Below are 16,648 nucleotides of genomic sequence, written 5' to 3'. Positions count from 1 at the left end.
GGGCCAGTCACCAGGGAGCACGCTCGTGAGCTCAGAGTGAAAGCAAACCTTCAGGCTCGTTCATTTCCAACAGATCCCCACCGATTCGAGGACAAAGCGCCTAGGTACGTTTGCTCCGCCACAGACACTTCACTTCAGGAAGACACGCTATAGGCAGTGTGCGTGAGTGCACACACCTCCACTCCCTCCAGTCTCAGGAAGCTCTTCTGTGCATTTTGGATTGTTCATGCCCATTATTTACTCAATTATCTCATAATGTCACATGGAAAAGGCACAGACTGAAAAATGAGAGGCAGGAAGGGAATGGACACCAAGGCCGCTGGGGACGTGGGCTCTGCCGGTGAGGGCCCACAGCAAGGCTGCATGGACCAGGGCCACCGCACTCCCTGCTGGCCTCGCCTCCTGCTGCTCCCGCCTGTCTCCCTTTGCCAGCTCATCTCCTACCCAGATAAGCACAGCAATCTTCAAGGCCGGCTCTTCGCTCTTTTCCTTATGCTCTGTGATACTGTGATTTAGAATAAGAAATATTATTGGGTTTTCGCCTACTGTTCCTGGCATAGGCCCCTGAAACCGTGGTAGTTTTGTGTGTTTTTTTAAATATATCTTTATTGATTTCAGACAGAGGAAGGTAGAGGGAGAGAGAGAGAGAAACATCAATGATGAGAGAGTCATTGATGGGCTGCAGCCCACAGCCGGGGCATGTGCCCTGACCAGGAATCAAACCCTGATCGCCTGGATCCTAGGTCGATGCTCAACCTCTGAACCATGCCCAGCTGGGCACCCTGATAATTTTTTAAAAAAATGTTTTTATTGATTTTTAGAGAGAAAGGAAGGGAGAAGGAGAGAAACATCAATGAGAAATATCATCGATCGACTGCCTCCTGCACACCCCCAACTAGGGATCGAGCCCATAACCCAGCATGTGCTCTGACCAGGATTTGAACCGCGACCTCTTGGATCCTAGGTTGATGCTTAACCGCTGAGCCACACTGGCTGGGCACTTGTAATTTCTTATATTAGAGCCCTAGGGGCATCATCTGTTATAATATTTGGTTTTTGTCTCTGGTTCCAGAAGCGGTTTCAGGGCGGTAAAGGTGAAACGGTGCCTTCTGGGAAGCCCTCAGGTAGCTGCAGGATAGGGTTGGCTGCCAGGGGACCAACTGTGTGATTCGAGGGCTGGAACACTCATTCTCATGGCTTTAAATGCCACTTATATCTGTCCTGGCCGATACAGTAGCCATGTGGCTATTTAAATTAATAGTAGTAAAAATTAAAACTTTTGGTCCCACTGGCCACATCCCATGAGCTAACAGTCCACATGGCCAGTGGCTATCACCTGGACAGCGCAGACAGGGAGCATTCCATCATTTCACAGAGCTCAAGCAGCGCTGGCCCAGCCACTGACGGCTCCCTGAACTTCCCTCTCCGAGCCCTATGAACGCCCACTTTGCTATGCAGTTGCCACCTGTACGCTTCACGGACATCTCACCATGATGTGGACAGAACTTCTTTGTTGTTTTCCAAATGTTTCGCAGTCCCGTTCAACCTGCTTCCCAGATTACAACAAAGAGCCACATGTGCAAGTGCTTGAAATCCTAACACTCGGTGATGGTTCGTTATATGTGTCAACTTGGCTGGGCCATGGCATCCTGATATTTGGTCAAACATTATTCTAGATGTTTCTGTGAACGTATTTTAAAAATGAGATTAATGTTAAGTCAGTAGACTTCGGGTAGAGCAAATTATCCTCCATAATGTGGGTGGCCTCCTCCAACCAAAATACGGCCTTAATAAAAACTAGAATCTCTCTCTGAGAAGAGGGATTCCAGAAGCAGACTGCCTATGTCTCAAATGCAACCTGTCCTGCAGATTGGGAGTTTGTCAGTCTCCACAACTGTGTGAGCCAATGCCTAAATAAATCTTTCTCTCCCTCTCCATCCCACTGGTTCATTTCCCTGGAGAACCCTAAACACTCCTTAAAAGATTAAAGTACTTTGTACAGATACTCTCACCATCAGGGCCATAGCATTCTCTGGGCTTTATATCTTAGCGTGGGATAATCAAAACAGAACTTTAAAGATGTCTTTTCCTCTCCATCTCAGAAGATGGTCCTGCCAAGCCGGACTCCTGGAGTTGTCGCTGGCTCTTTCATCTTCCCCTACAACCATCCGGTCACTAGGTCCAGTTGACTGCACATCTAAGACATATTTTGAATATCTTCCCGTCTACATTGCTGCTACCCCGGCTAATTGGTGAAGTTGGAGAAACTGAGTCCGCACAGCCTCCTCTCCCACCTTGCGGATCCTGCTTCATTCCTTTCCTTTCCAACTCGCTGTGTTTCACGTCACAGCCAGAGAGCTCTTGAAAAACAGGACTAGTGCCTCTCCACTGTTTAGACTCCTTCAATGACTTCCCACTGTGCTTGGAACAAAATGCAAACTTCTAACCAGTCATCCCTGGAAGCTCTGCAGGGTCTGGCGAGTCTGGCGGCATCCTCACGGCCAGCTCCCCCCTCCCCTGCACTCCAGCTGGCCGCTCCGCCCGGGGGCCTGGACGCACCCGGGTGCCTCCTTGCTGCAGCTGCTCCCCAGGCCTGGAAAGCTCCCTCTGCTCTGTGCACTGCTGGCTCCTTCCGGTTCTTTCTTCAGACCTCAGCCTAACTAGTGTGTCCTCAGAAAGGCCTTCCTAATCTAAATTATAGCCCCCATTGCTCACTCACAGCACTGTGCTTCTCTGATGGCCCTTCCACAGTGTATGACGATTTATTATGTTACTTATAGGTTTACTCACTGGCTGACCATCTATCTCATAAGGGCAAAGAACATGCCTGTGTTGCTCCCTGTGGTTTTTGTTATTGTGCACGGTGCCTGGTAAGAAATGTATGTTGAATGAGTGCAGAGCCCGGCACAGAATTTCCTGAGGTGTGCTCTGCAATATAATTCTGGAGGATGCTCTAGGTCAGCGGCAGCAATTGGAGCCTGTGGTTGCATCTGGCCTGCAGCCTTTTTTTATAAATAAAGTTTTATTGCAATACAGCATGCCCACATTGTCCATGACCACTTGGGTGCTCCAATGGTAGAGTTGAGCTGGGACAGAGACCCACAGAGTCTAACATTTGGCCCTGAATAGGACAAGTTTTGCCAGCTTGTTACAGGTAATTAGAAGAAAAACCTCTGTGATCTGACATATGTCGGGCTAAACAGAGTCTCACAGGTTTCTTTAATGAAGACTTGAAGTCTTTACTATGTTAATGAGCACTGTGAATATCTAAAGATGTGTATAATGCTCCGTTTCCCAAGTTTATTTGAGCAGGAAACTCTTTTTGCTGGTGTTTGTTGGTCCTTTGGAAAAGACTTTGAAAAAAGATGACCAAGGTCTGCACACTGGAGGTGAGCAGGACTTTCTCTGGAAAATGGGTGATAGGAACTGTCAGTGGCCACAGTAAACTGGTCTTCGCTGCATTTTCCAGGTAAAGAGGGTGTAAGAGGCATGTGCCGAGGGTAGGGTCCTGTAGAGCAGCCACGCGCTCAGTGGTCCGGGCCGGCGCCGTCCTAGTTTCCACTCCAAGTCTATAACCCCACCCCTGTGTGTCCTAGAGAATAACCGGGGTGACCGGTCACTTACCTTCTCCTGACTGCCCAGTTCCCGGTACGGGATGTGAGCCGGCAGGTAGGTGTGGAGCAGAGCGCAGAAGGCCAAGCCGTCGCTCCAGCTGCTGCTGAAGTTGGTGATGTCGATGTTCTGTGGGGAGACAGCATCGGTCACTGAATGGCAGTCACAGAACAGGAGTGAGGCTGCAGGAGGCACCACCCTGGGCCGCCCAAATCTGTTCTTAGAACAGCATGAAAAAAGGCCCAGAGCTCGGCACACTGAGGAATTTCTGTCTGCCTCTGGTACAGGAAAGGCTGAAACAGTTTATCCTCAAATTATCCCACCGATGACTCTGTACATCCCAGCACTGCCCAGCCTTCCGTGGCCAAGGAAGCGACTCACCCTCATCACCAGCATGCGCAGCCCCACTAACACGCTGGACCACGACAGAGCAGAAGGTCCCGAACACCCGCAGGGCGGGTCTCGTGGCTGCTCCTCTACCACGCCCGCCCTTCTCCCTCCAGCGAGACGGGCTCCAGCGTGAGAAGACCCTTTGCGCTCAGCGGTCACCCACTAGCTTGCCGAACACCGGGGTCGTGAGGCCTCACGGGGGAGAAGGGCGCTCCCCTGGGGACAGGCGGGGACCCTGGCAGCTACTTGGTAAATAATGAGGGAAGGAAGGGGACTTGACCCACAACCCAGCTGATACGCAGACCTGGAGATGACGGCTTCTGCCTGTGCCTGGGTTCCTGGTGCCAGCGCACCTCCGCCGCGTAGATCCTCACACCTGTCACCACCTGCTCCTCTCCCTGACTGCTTATCCTACGGGGAGTTTCTCCCCTGGCTCACAGAGCTCGCCCGCGCTGAAACGTCAGGCTCCGAAGCCCACGAACTCTTTCCTGCGTATGCTGACTGATGTGGCTGCTTGAGTGTCCTGGCAGGAGAGGGCTGTGCAGGAGCTGCAGGAGGACGCCCAGGTGGCTCTGACCAGAGGACGTGGGGAAGTGTGGGGCTCCTCGCCCTCCTTCCTCCCCCTCCTCGCCTTCCTTCCCCCTCCCCCTCCTCGCCCTCCTTCCTCCCCCCTCCTCGCCTTCATAATTTACACCTGAAGCTTATCATGCTTGATAAACAGAAGCCACTTCATACACGTATCTCTTGTACCACATGATATGAAACATTTTTCTTTATATTTTATTTATTGTTGACATGACAGATGTTCCCCATCTCCCCCCATATTCTTCTTGATCTGCACAATTTTCAGAAGCATTTTGAGAAGCCAAATGGACCCCAAGGAGCACTGCATAAACTAGTTAACTGCCATTTAAGAACAATTTTGATCTATAAGTGAGTAATAGTTTGAAATTATTTGCTAGGATATAAAATCAGGTAAGATCCGAGCCAGGGTTGAAAATCAACCAAAATGACTTACAACTTGAGGAGGGCTGAGGGCCCAGAGTTCAGGACAGACTGCAGTTCACGGGCCCCAGGAACACGACACTCTGCGCGCAGACCCTCGCACCCGCAGCAAGACCGCGCAAAGCTATGTAAGAGAAAGAGTGTGCTGTCCTTCGAAGAAAGGAGTTACGGAAACTCCAAACCCACTCAGGCCACCAAAGCCAGCGCCCGGTCAGGAAATACTTCTCTCACGTCGGGCCTGGATGGGCCGTGTTTAAGACTGAATTGTTCTGGCGCTGGCGGAGACAGTGGGCAACCGGCTACGATGTGAGTACTAATTCATTCCAGGAACATCATGCTACCAAATAAAAACTTTCCTCTCTTACTTCTGAGCAGAACCACCCCACTGCTACTTCCCTGAATGCCATTTGAAAATGTCCATATTCTATCTGAACACAAGAGCATCAAAAATTCCCAGCTCAACACAGCTGCTGGCCCGCCGAAAGGCACGCACGCCTGCGACGCCTCGGAAGCTGACGACCCACGCGAGGCGCCACACAGCCTCGGGTGCTCTGCCGCCGTCGCCACGGCAAGGGGTTGCTGCCGCCCACTGAGGCGGACGCCCGGGAGCGGCAGGGGTCACGCCAGTGGAAGGACAGAGCTGCGGGGCAGCAGCGTCGTAACGCTCATTTTTCACATGAATCGAAGACGCGAGAGGATTCGTGCTTTATCACATCTTTTCTCACTTCACTTTGGAAAAGCCACGTCGCTTGAGCTCCCCTGTGGGCCTATCCTGTCACAGCCTGAGTGGGGTGCTGGGTTCTCATCAGCAGACTGAAGGGGATGCAGGGGAAGCGAAGAACGGCAGGCGATGACCTCACTGGGCAGGAGAGGGGCAGTAAGGGCTGGAGGGCACGGGGCTTCATCGGGCCGCCAGGGTTTCCCAGGGGTCCTGTTGACGCCCTGTGGACAGTTCAGGGGTGTGCTGCCCACCAGGCTCTGGGCGATGGGTTTCCCTGGACTGAAAAGCATCCAGGTGTGTGTGTGGGGGGGGTCCCAGGGCCGTGGGCTAAGATCCAGTCCCAGTGTGGTGACCAGAGGGGAAACCAAGGCAGGAAGGTCCTCATGCTTAGAGTGGGGGGGGGCGAGTCCTGCTGAGCTTGTGGGCAACAGTCCTCAATGCGCACAGAGGCGACCTCTGACTCAGGACAACTAAGGAGAAGAGCACAGACACCCCGAGGGGTGCTCACACGACACCCCCTCCTCCTGGTTATCCGTCAGCCGAGTCGCAGGGACTCATCAAAACAGTAACTTGGAAGAAAATGAAAAATGGCGGACAAAGCGTTCTCCAGGGTATGTCTCCAGTTACTTTCCTGAACGAATCCGACCAGGACCACTGCTGACCTTGACGGAAGGTGCGTGACCGGGAGAGAGCACGAGGAGGGCTCCGGGGTGCTGGCGATACCGAGTTCCCAAACCTGGGCGCCAGTTACGCGGGTTTCCTCACTTTCTGAAATTCACTGGGCTGCACACTGCCTGTCCTACCTCAGTGAGAGCGGGAGGGGGAAGGGAAGCAGGAAAGAAACACGGACAGACAGAGCCTACCACGCCAAGGGACTGAACTGCGGCTGTTAACGAGAACGCTAAGGCCATGGAATTTAATCTTTTGGATTTACTGGGAGGAAAAGGCAGAGGGACAACAAACAGAAACTTGCTGATTGTGTCCCCAAGGGAGATGGTAGTCTCTGGTTGAAGATTATCTTTAACCTTCTCTAGGATATAAATACTTCCAAGATATTTCTGAGTGAGAGAAAGTTCTGGGGAAAGGAAGTCTCAGATATAAAAAGGGCAACATTCCAAGCATCTCCAAAACAGGTTGTCTCTGGGAGCGCACAGAAGAAAACGCTGTGCGCGCGAGTCTGTCCTGCTCGGAGCAGCAGAAGTCCCTCCAGAAGAGCGGGAACATGGGAGAGGGCACAGGACGCCAAGAGCCCAGCTCCCCCGAGTACCCAAGGGTGATCCCAGGAGGGCTCAGGCTGGCGACAAAGCTCCAGCAGGGTGAATGCAGGGGCAGCCCTCCTAACTAACGCGTGGGACGGGAGCCAAGCAAAACCCAAACATCCACGTTTATTCTAGGAGGTTCCTTTCATTTGCCTTTGTTGCCTGGAAACCAACACTTGGTGGAAACATTATCCACTGGGGAGCGGAGCACAGTGCAGGCCCTGAGATGGGTCCTGCCTGAGCTCCACAGAGGGCTCCGCGCCTGCAGCGGTCTGACCTCATTCCCACACTCCCCCCGTTTCTGCGAGGATCTCCTGGTTACTCCATTAGATTTGTATGAATGGGTGCACCACATGCAAAAGTTTAAAAAACGTTAAAAAGAAAACAGCAAAATTTCTGGGAGGAAGGCAGGAGACTAATTAGAAAAGGCAGTCCATTCACTCCCACAGGAAGCAGCTTAAACAGCCTCACTCCCAGGACCTTTCTGGGGCTTTTTTTTTTTTAAAAATTTGAACTTATTGGGGTGACATTGGTTCACAAAACCATACAGGTTTCGAGTGTGCAACCCAACAAAACATCGTCTGCACACTGCATCGTGTGCCTGTCCTCTGAGGTGTTTCTTCAGAGCTGTGGAATCAGACAGTTTTTTACTTTGGGGGAAATGTAACAATTTAAAGATCACAGAGCATAAAAGCAGCTCATTCCTCACTCTGCAGAGGAATCCTGGGAGGACCAAGCTTACTGTGATTTGGTGAGGAAAAATACAGAGCATGTGCACACACGTGTGTTCATTTGAAACCTCCACAAACACTGCCTCCATTCCCTTCCCTGCGCGGGGATGCGGGCGGATGTCTACACCTCTCCAATTCTAGGGTCTCCGTTCTGACCTCAGGCTGCCTGGTAAACCTGGCGTAGTCCGGCCCTGCACGTAGCCAGCAGTCCTTAGCCATGGACTCACAGAGACCTGCACACGGACTACTGGGGCCCTCTCTACACAGCTCCCTCCTTTCTGAACGCCACCATGGTCACTGCCTCCTCAGCGCAGGGGGCTGCGGTGCTCAGGCTGAACTGCAGGTCTCTGCACTGCGATACCCAATTGTTCCCAAGCACACGGCGTGACCATGGGGATGACCTTGTGAGTTTCCCTTCTTTCCAAGATTAGTCCTGTGCTAGCTGTTTAGAGGTAAGTTCCACTAAATTTAAAAGCCAAAATTTATTATTAGAAGAAAATATAGATGAATTAGGTTTGTAATCTTGGGGGGAAAAAAGCCATCTAAATATAGCATAAAGGACTGAGAAATCTGACCACATAAAATTAAGTTTCTGTATGACAAAAATTTTAAAATAATATGTGTATATATGGCAAATCACTGATACTCAGAATATATTTTATAATCAATAAGAAAGAGATGAACAACTCAAGTAAAAATGGGCAGAGGAATGAACCAGTAATACACTGCAGAGGAAATACAAGTAGTTGAAAAGAGAAAAAGATGTTCAGCCCAGCCAGTGTGAGTGTTGACCTATGAACCAGGAGGTCTTGGTTCGATTCCTAGTCAGGGCACATGCCTAGGTTGTGGGCTCAATCCCTAGTAGAGGGCATGCGTGAGGCTGCCGATCAATGACTCTGTCATCACTGATGTTTCTCTCCCTCTCCCTTCCCCTCTCTGAAATTAAAAAAAAAAAAAAAAAAAAAAGGTGTTCAGTCTCACTAGACAAAAAAAACCCAAAAAACTCATCAATTTGGCAAAAATTTAAGACTTAATTCAGAGTTCATGAAAATGTGGGGAAATAAGTATTCTTATATTGACTGATGGGAATATAAATTTGTACAAGCAACTGGGAGCATTGTTTTTAAATGAAAATATAATTTGACCAAGGAACTTGACATCCGGGCATCTAGTCTAGAGGAAACTGTTGTACACCTGCCCAAAGACACACCTATAAGAATGTTCACTGTAGCATGACTGGCCAGAAACCTCTTTGTGTTTTTTTTCAATCCCCACCCGAGGATATTTTTTCCATTGATTTTCAGAGTGGAAGGGGGAGACAGAAATATCAATGTGAGAGAGACACATCGATGGGTTGCCTCCCACCCACCTGCCAACCAAGGCCGGGGATTGAACCTGTAACCGACGTACGTGCCCTTCACCGGAATCGAACCCAGGACCCTTCAGTCCGCGGGCTGATGCTCTAACCACTGAGCAAACCAGCTAGGGCTCTGAAAATTTTTATTAAAAAAATCTATAGCTCAGTTTTCCAATCTGTAACCATTCTTATGAAGTTCATGGAAAAACTCTGATGTTCTGGTTTTTGATGGAGGTTTGCTCATATGCAGTAACTTCTAGATACTTAATATTTTTCACTAATTACTGGATAAATGTGAACCTAGAGGGCTGGCCCTGTACTTTTCCAAATCATCACCAACTTAGCTGAGACAATCTGGGTGGGAGAGAATCACAGTGGACAGATTCAGAATCCCAAAAGATTTAAACACGCCAGAAACAGGAACCCAATGAAGTGAAATGACATTTAAACTTTTTTCTTCTTTGTCTTTTTTTTGTGTACATTTTCCAGTTTTTCTACAGTGACCATGTATTACTTTTATTTAGGAAAAATATTAAAATATTAATGACATCACATGTTGTTCTGTAGTTAATAAATAAGACTCTTAATAACTGCCTGTTTCTATGTTGGAACAGATCCTGGGGTGATGCCCTCTTGGTGTTTTTTCCCCAAAAAAAAATTTCTGAGGAAGAAGAGCACAGACTTGGCTACAGATGAGGGAAGGAAGTCGCAGCTACGCATGTACTAGAAAGGCAGGCTGGAGAACTTAATTTTCCCTTATGTGATAGATTAAAGATGGCTGGTGATTCTCTGAAATCGCCCCCTTGAGAGGTGGAGTCTAAGTCTCCTCTTGAATCTGAGCCTTAATGCTTTGCTTGAAGGTAGAGGAAGTAGCATTTGGGACTCCCAAGGCTAGGTCATAGGAAGCTTTAAGCATCTGCCCAGAACTCCTGAAACCCTCTCTGGGAGCCCCGAGGCTCTTGAGGTATGTGGACGTCCATGCCAGCCAAGCGCTGGTCCAGCTTCAAGCCCTATGAGGCCCCAGACGTGGTGGAGCCGAGAGAAGTCAGGCCTCAGCTGCAGATTTTTGAACAAAAGAGACGTTATTCTAATCCACTGCATCTGTGGTGGTTTCTTAGCCGGCAATAGTTACCTCCTGCGGTGAGGTTACTTCCCTTCACTTCCTGCACACTTGCTGCAAAGGGAGACTGGAAACCCACCTTTTGTTCCTCACGCAAACAGCTTTGCAGCTCCTTGAAATTCCTTTCCTCTTCTGACCCTTCTCATATTCTTGCTTTAATCATTTATTCCATCAAGTCTGAAAACTATTTATTAAGATTTTTGAAAAATGTGGTCCTACCCAATCTAGTTAATGAAATACCTGTAATACTCTTAAATGTGAGTTAGAGGAGCCACGTGCAGGCCTAGTTCCTGGTCTGTGTTATCCATTCGGAAGACCTAAGGTTGGAGAGTGGGTTATGAGGTAGGAGACGCATCTGCTAGAGCTTCGCAGCATGCTGTCCATCAGAAGGGAAACTCCTTCACTGTTCCTCTTTCTCAGAATGTTCTTGGCTATGCTTGTTTGTTTTTCCAGGTGATTTTTTTTTTTTTAATAATAAACATCTTTATTGATTTCAGAGAGAGGAAAGGAGGGGGGGAGAGAGAGAGAAACATCAATGATGAGAGAGTCATTGATCGGCTGCCTCCCGCACACCCCTGACCGGGGATGGAGCCCACAGCCCGGGCATGTGCCTTGACTGGGAATCGAACTCCCATCTCCTGGATCCTAGGTCGATGCTCAACAGCTGAGCCACGCCCAGCCGGGCTCCAGGTGAATTTTTAATTCTTATAAGTTCAAGAATAAAGAAATCTTGTTGGGATTTTAATTGGAATTGAATTAAATTTAGAAATTTAGAATACTTTTTTTAAAAAATGATTCTTCCTATTTTTTATCCCTGTTGAAGGAATTGAGAGTTCGAGGCTCGGAAAAGAGTAGGCCAGAAGGCCACGGCCAGCAAATTTAGGAAGGACCACCCTTTGCTTTACATACGTGGTGGGGAGCAGAGTGGTGCGTTACAGGGAATAAGAAGAGAAACAGCCCCTGTAGATGAGAGTTTTCAAATGACAAAGGGCTGCTCTGTTTCCAGACATGCGGGCAGATGCTGCACAATCTCTCCCTGGAGACAGAATTGAAAGGATGTTGACATCAGCAGAGTGCCTGCAGCTGTATCTTTGCCGCTTCCTCCTTTTTCATTTCACACACACTAGGGTCCCCACCCACAGCATTTCCTCCCTGGTTCAGTTTCACTGCAACTGCCCTGCTGCCCGGCACACTCTAAACCACCTAGCCGGGTCCTCACCCATGCCACTGCCCCTCGGGCCCCACCCAGCCGCTCAGCTAGCAGGGCAGGCCTCCCACCGCCGACGCTGCCGACACGGATGGAACGCTCAGCATGGGAACTTCGGGGTCTCCTACAGCTTCCCGGGAGCAGGCCGCTCTGCCCCTTAGCTTGGCTTCCAAGATTCTCTGCCATGTCCCGTCCCCAGGCCCAGATCCAGCCTCTGCTCCAGATTTCTGGAGAAACACTCTTTTGCAACTTTCTCCCCCTCCTTTCCTCTACCACCTTTCTATTGAGTTGATTACCTCATTTTCATTTAATCTCACTCTTCACCTTGTCTTACATTTTCTAAAAAAGGTCATGGTTAACTTGCAGATCTGCTGGTTCCACTCATCCTAGAATGCTCCCATCACCCCCTTTCCAGGCTGAGTGATCTGTGAGCACCCCTAAACCCTGTCCTTCTCCTAGCTGAGATCTTCTCTATGTCACCAGTCACCCAAAGGAACATGAAAGAAACCTTTTCATGAACCATCTGCACTAATGGGTCAGCTCTCCAGGCTGAAAGTAGAGCCCAACCCACGGCTCTTAATCTATAATCACAGCCAACAAACATTCATCAAGCCCCTGTCTGCACAGTGCTGGGGGCAGACAAACATAATGAAGCCTGGTCCCTGGCCCATCTGGCTCACCACACAGTGCAGCAGGAGGGCAGGTCAAGCTGGAGTCTGGACCGTGGAGGCATGATGCGGGCTGGGCCGCACAGCGAGCAAATCGCAGATAGTTCTGGAAACACTGGAGACAAAGTTTGTTTTTTGTTGTCCTTTTGTTTGAGCTGATAATCTTTGGTAAGCTGGACGTGAACCCCTCTAGGGAGGAAAAGGCAGACAAACCGTGACTAGTTCTCAGTCTTTTTTTTTTTTTTTAATCCCCACGTGAGGATATTTTTTCCATTGCTTTTCAGAGAGAGTGGAAGGGAGAGAGAGAAACACAGATGTGAGAGAGACACATCAATTGGCTGCCTCCTGCTCACCCACCAACCGGGGCTGAGAACTGGGCCTGCAGCTGAGGTAAGTGCCCTTGGCTGAAATCAAACCTGGGACCTTTCAGTCCACAGGCTGATGCTCTAGCCACTGAGCCAAATTGGCCAGGGCTAGTTCCCAGTCTGGGTCTCCCCAGCACTGAAGTAGCTGAGTGACTGTGACTTCAGGAAAGTGGCTCCACTTTTCTGGCTTTCAGTTTCCTCATCTCAAATGAAGCGGTTGGACTATATTAGTGGTTTTGAAATGATTAGCTATGGAACCTGTCTTCCAACTAAAGTTTCTGCAGAGCTTTTTCTAAAGTAGAGTTTGAAAACAAGAAGATTAAATGATCTTTTACCAGCTTCTTTTGCGTTCTTCCACATATATTTTATTCTGCAGTGTTGATACAACAGCCACTAGCTACATGTGGCTATTAAAATTGGCTTAAGTTAGCCCTGGCTGGTTTGGCTTGGTAGTTAGAGCGTCGGCCCAAGGACTGGAGGGTTCTGGGTTCAAGTCCGGCCAAGGGCATGTATCCCAGTTGCAGGCTCGATCCTGGCCCTGGTCAGGGCTCATGCAAGAGGCAACCAATCGATGTTTCTCTCTCTCACATCAATGTGTCTCTCTCACTCTCTTCCATTCTCTCTGAAAAGCAATGGGAAAAAATATCCTCAGGTGAGGATAAAAAAAAATTGGCTTAAATTAAATAAAATTTAAAAATCAGTTAGCCACCGTATCTGTGCTTAGGAGCCACATGTGACTAGTGGCCACTATATTGGACAGCTCAGATCTAGAACATTCCCATCGCCACAGAAAGTTCTACTGGGCAGCACTGCTCTGCACTCACACACACACTCATTTCCCTCCTCTTTTTATGTAAATGGTAGCATGTTATGCACACTGTTCTGCATTCTGCTTCCCCCACTTCCCTTACTAAGATCTAATGAGATAGGTCCTTTCACAACACGTAGAAAAAGAGTTAAGTCCAGAGATTAAGAGACTGGATTATGAAACCAGGCAAGAGTGAAATCCTGGCCGATCACTCACTTACTAGTTGTATAATTGTGATCATTTACTTAACCCCTTTATGCCTTAGTTTCCTCATAGGACTGTAATGCAGATTGCACACACATGTAACATGCAAAGCATCTAGAGCAACACCTGTCATACGGTGAACAGTCAATAAGTACCAGCTCACCTTCATCACCTCAGCTGCTTTGTCCTAGGGATGTACAGGTAATCATGGAATGGACACAGCAGTCTACTCAGGTGGTTTCCAGGCTTCTGTATTTACTCTGCATACATGTGGAATAAATTATGCTGGATTCTACCAAATTGCCCTCAGAGAGGTTCTTCACCTTACACATTAGACATCCCTGCCCCACAAATGAATAACTACTATTTCCCTACACATTTTTTAAAAAATACATCTTTACTGATTTTAGAGAGAGGAAGGGAGAGGGAGGGAGAGAGAGAAGCATCAATGATGAGAGTCACTGATCGGCTGCCTCCTGCACCCCCCCCCCCTCCACTGGGGATCGAGCCCGCAACCCAGGCATGTGTCCTGACCAGCAATCAAACCGAGGTCTCCTGGATCATATAGGTCGATGCTCAACAGCTGAGCCACACCCAGCCGGGCCCTACACATTCTTAAGAGGATCCACAGAGTTGAGAGAGCTGCATGGCTTTTTCCATGCTACGATGCTCTAGCACTCCTACTAGAATATTTTTAGTAAGGGAAACATTTTTTTTAGGGAAATGGCACTTCCATATTTTTGGATGCGCTTACTAAGAAAATAATATGTAACAACTAAACAATATGTTCTAAAGAATTTAGTTCTAAGACTAAGTTTAATTTATACCAAACAATCTTCACCTCCCAGAAAGACTAAATTCAGCCTCTGAAATCTCAAGCTTCTGTGGCTAGACTGCTGCTTTTCCCAGATGAACATTTCATGAATAAGAGAGCAGCAAACCCTGCAGATTCGCTTGGGGCTGTAATCATCTACACAGGCTTCATGCTGTCCTAGGGGACGGGGAGGGAATGGTGGCGAACATCAAGGCCTCATCTTTCTAGATGATGGCAGGATGATGGCTTTGGTCCTGGATGGAGCCATGTTGCGGGTCCAGCTGCTGGCACATCTGAGCTGCAGAGGCCCTTGCTGGAACAACGATCCCCAGGGAGGGAGAAGACAAAGCTCTTCACATCAACCTCAGCCTATAGGAGAGAACACTCTCCCAAGGTTTTATTTTGAAAATCCTGTTTTTACTTCCTGAAGTTGGCAGGACATCTAATATTTTTATACATATGAAAAAATGTGTGCACTGGCAACATCTGGGTGCAGATGTTTCCTTTAAATAATCCTTTAGAGGCAGAAGGCTCCACTAACTCATGTCAAGGGCCTTTAGCGGAGTCTAGTTTTCTCGCTAAAAGCCTGCCAGACTTCGTCCCCTGTTTCTCCACATTTCGTTAGAATTCAGCAGGAAATGAATCCCTCAGCCTCCAGGTTGCTGAGCTGAGCCCTTCGCTTGGGTTCTGGTCTTCCCAGATGTGCCTGGCAGCTAGGCCTCTGAGCAGCGGCACTCCTTCAGGGTGTCGGGTCCCTGCTGTCTCTCCCAGCCTCCATCTAGCCTCCATTCCAACCCGCTCCCTGTTACCTACCCTCTTATCCCCAGTTCTTCAGCACTGACCTTTATGACTTACAGGACTCTGGAGCCTGACCTTGGTGACCAAAACACTCTTTCCTTTTCCATAAGGACATGGAGGATTCAGTGTCCCAGGCCCTTCAGTAGGTGGTAGGGTGTGGGGGAGTGGGGACTACGTTCCATACCTCTGAGAAAAGGGAGGAAAAACAGCAGCTAAATACCCATGTAAGAGAGGCTGACCGTCCCACGCAGGCTACAAACATGGCTCTAACTTAGTCTACAGAGTCCTTGCAGGTCTTAACACCATGGGGCAAGAGGTCCCAGAGCGGTGGCGCTGGGAGACTGACGTGTTCCTGTGGTGAGTTCACCTACGAGGACGACAAATGGCTGCAAGGGCAGAATGAAGGACACGCTCTGCAGCACAGATGGGCCGTGAGGACACTGCTGAACGAAACAGGCCAGTCCCAGAAGGACAGGTGCTGTACGACTGCACTCGGGAGGTGCCGGGGATCGGTTCATTCAGAGGGGACAGAGGGTGCGGAGGGCTGGGGGGCGGATGGGGACGCAGTGCTGAGTGGGGACAGTTTCAGTTTGAGAAGACGAGAAGGTTCTGAAGATGGACGGTGGGATGGCACCGCAGCAGCTGACAGCACTAGCTGCCACTGCCACTGACTCAACCACCTCTTTAGCTCTAATTTTAAAACTTTGATTTTGATGGAAAATGGCTATTCACTTTACTCAGATTTGATGAGAACTGACTTTAGCTTTAAAGTTCACATGATCACCCCATTATGCTGCTCAGATTCTCAGCAAGGATGTCTGAGCTTCTCCCAACTTTCTAACCACACCCCTCCCTTATGCACTGTTAGGTGACTAGAAATCAGGAAAAAGAAAACCTGTTAGAAAAGTATACTAAAAACATAAAATAAGATAGCTGAAAAAGACAAAATATACACTAATAGCCTACGAGAAGTGTGAACGGCTAAACTTCCCCATTAGAGGAACTTTCAGGTTACACATAAAGCTAAACTAAAAGAAATACACCTAAAGCAAGTAACTCAGGAAAATATAAATAAAGATTCATCATGCAAGTAAAAGCTGAACAGAAATGGGAACAGTAATATTAGTATCATAAACATGCAAACTTTTAGTTCAAAAGGTTTAACTGAAATAAAAGGTAAAACCTACCAAGGAAATGGAAGAGCTACAAATTCTTAAGTCTGGTTTCAAAATATCTAAAGCAAAAAGTCTTAGAAATAAAGTATTTTCACCAAAACCACAATAAAAGGAAGAGACTTCAATTCACCTCATTCAGATTTCAATGGATCAGCTGGCCACGGACTGAAGCTCACCCTCAGGAGCCCCTGGTGAGGCTCACAAACACAAATGGCAGCTCTGGGTCATCATGCTGGTTCCCTGGGGAACAAGTGGGGAGCCTGCTTTTCATCTGTGTAACTATCAGGTCCTTGCAAGGACGTTTATCACTACAAAAGACCACCCAGCTCAAGGAAAGTTTAAGCCTTCACTTCTAGGGAACAGGAAAACTGAGACTTCTAAATGAGAGGTTTCCCAACTTCTCCCCAACAAAAT

General features: G+C 48.6%; 1 protein-coding gene across 2 annotated transcripts in view; it reads right to left on the bottom strand.

The window, feature by feature from the left end:
• The window catches only part of SPECC1 (sperm antigen with calponin homology and coiled-coil domains 1), a 138,065-nt gene that overhangs the window by 7,649 nt on the left and 113,768 nt on the right, over window positions 1–16,648 (bottom strand). For both annotated transcript variants that reach the window (XM_087825807.1, XM_087825808.1), the window contains exon 11: window positions 3,625–3,741. In XM_087825807.1, the coding sequence (XP_087681933.1) occupies window positions 3,625–3,741 (117 nt within the window). The remainder of the gene's footprint in view (window positions 1–3,624; window positions 3,742–16,648) is intronic.

Source organism: Miniopterus natalensis, chromosome 17 (genome assembly GCF_054644295.1).
Source record: "Miniopterus natalensis isolate mMinNat1 chromosome 17, mMinNat1.hap1, whole genome shotgun sequence".
Taxonomy (NCBI): Eukaryota; Metazoa; Chordata; class Mammalia; order Chiroptera; family Miniopteridae; genus Miniopterus; species Miniopterus natalensis.
Note: the sequence above shows the minus strand (reverse complement) of the source record. Positions and strands in the feature narration are given on the sequence as shown.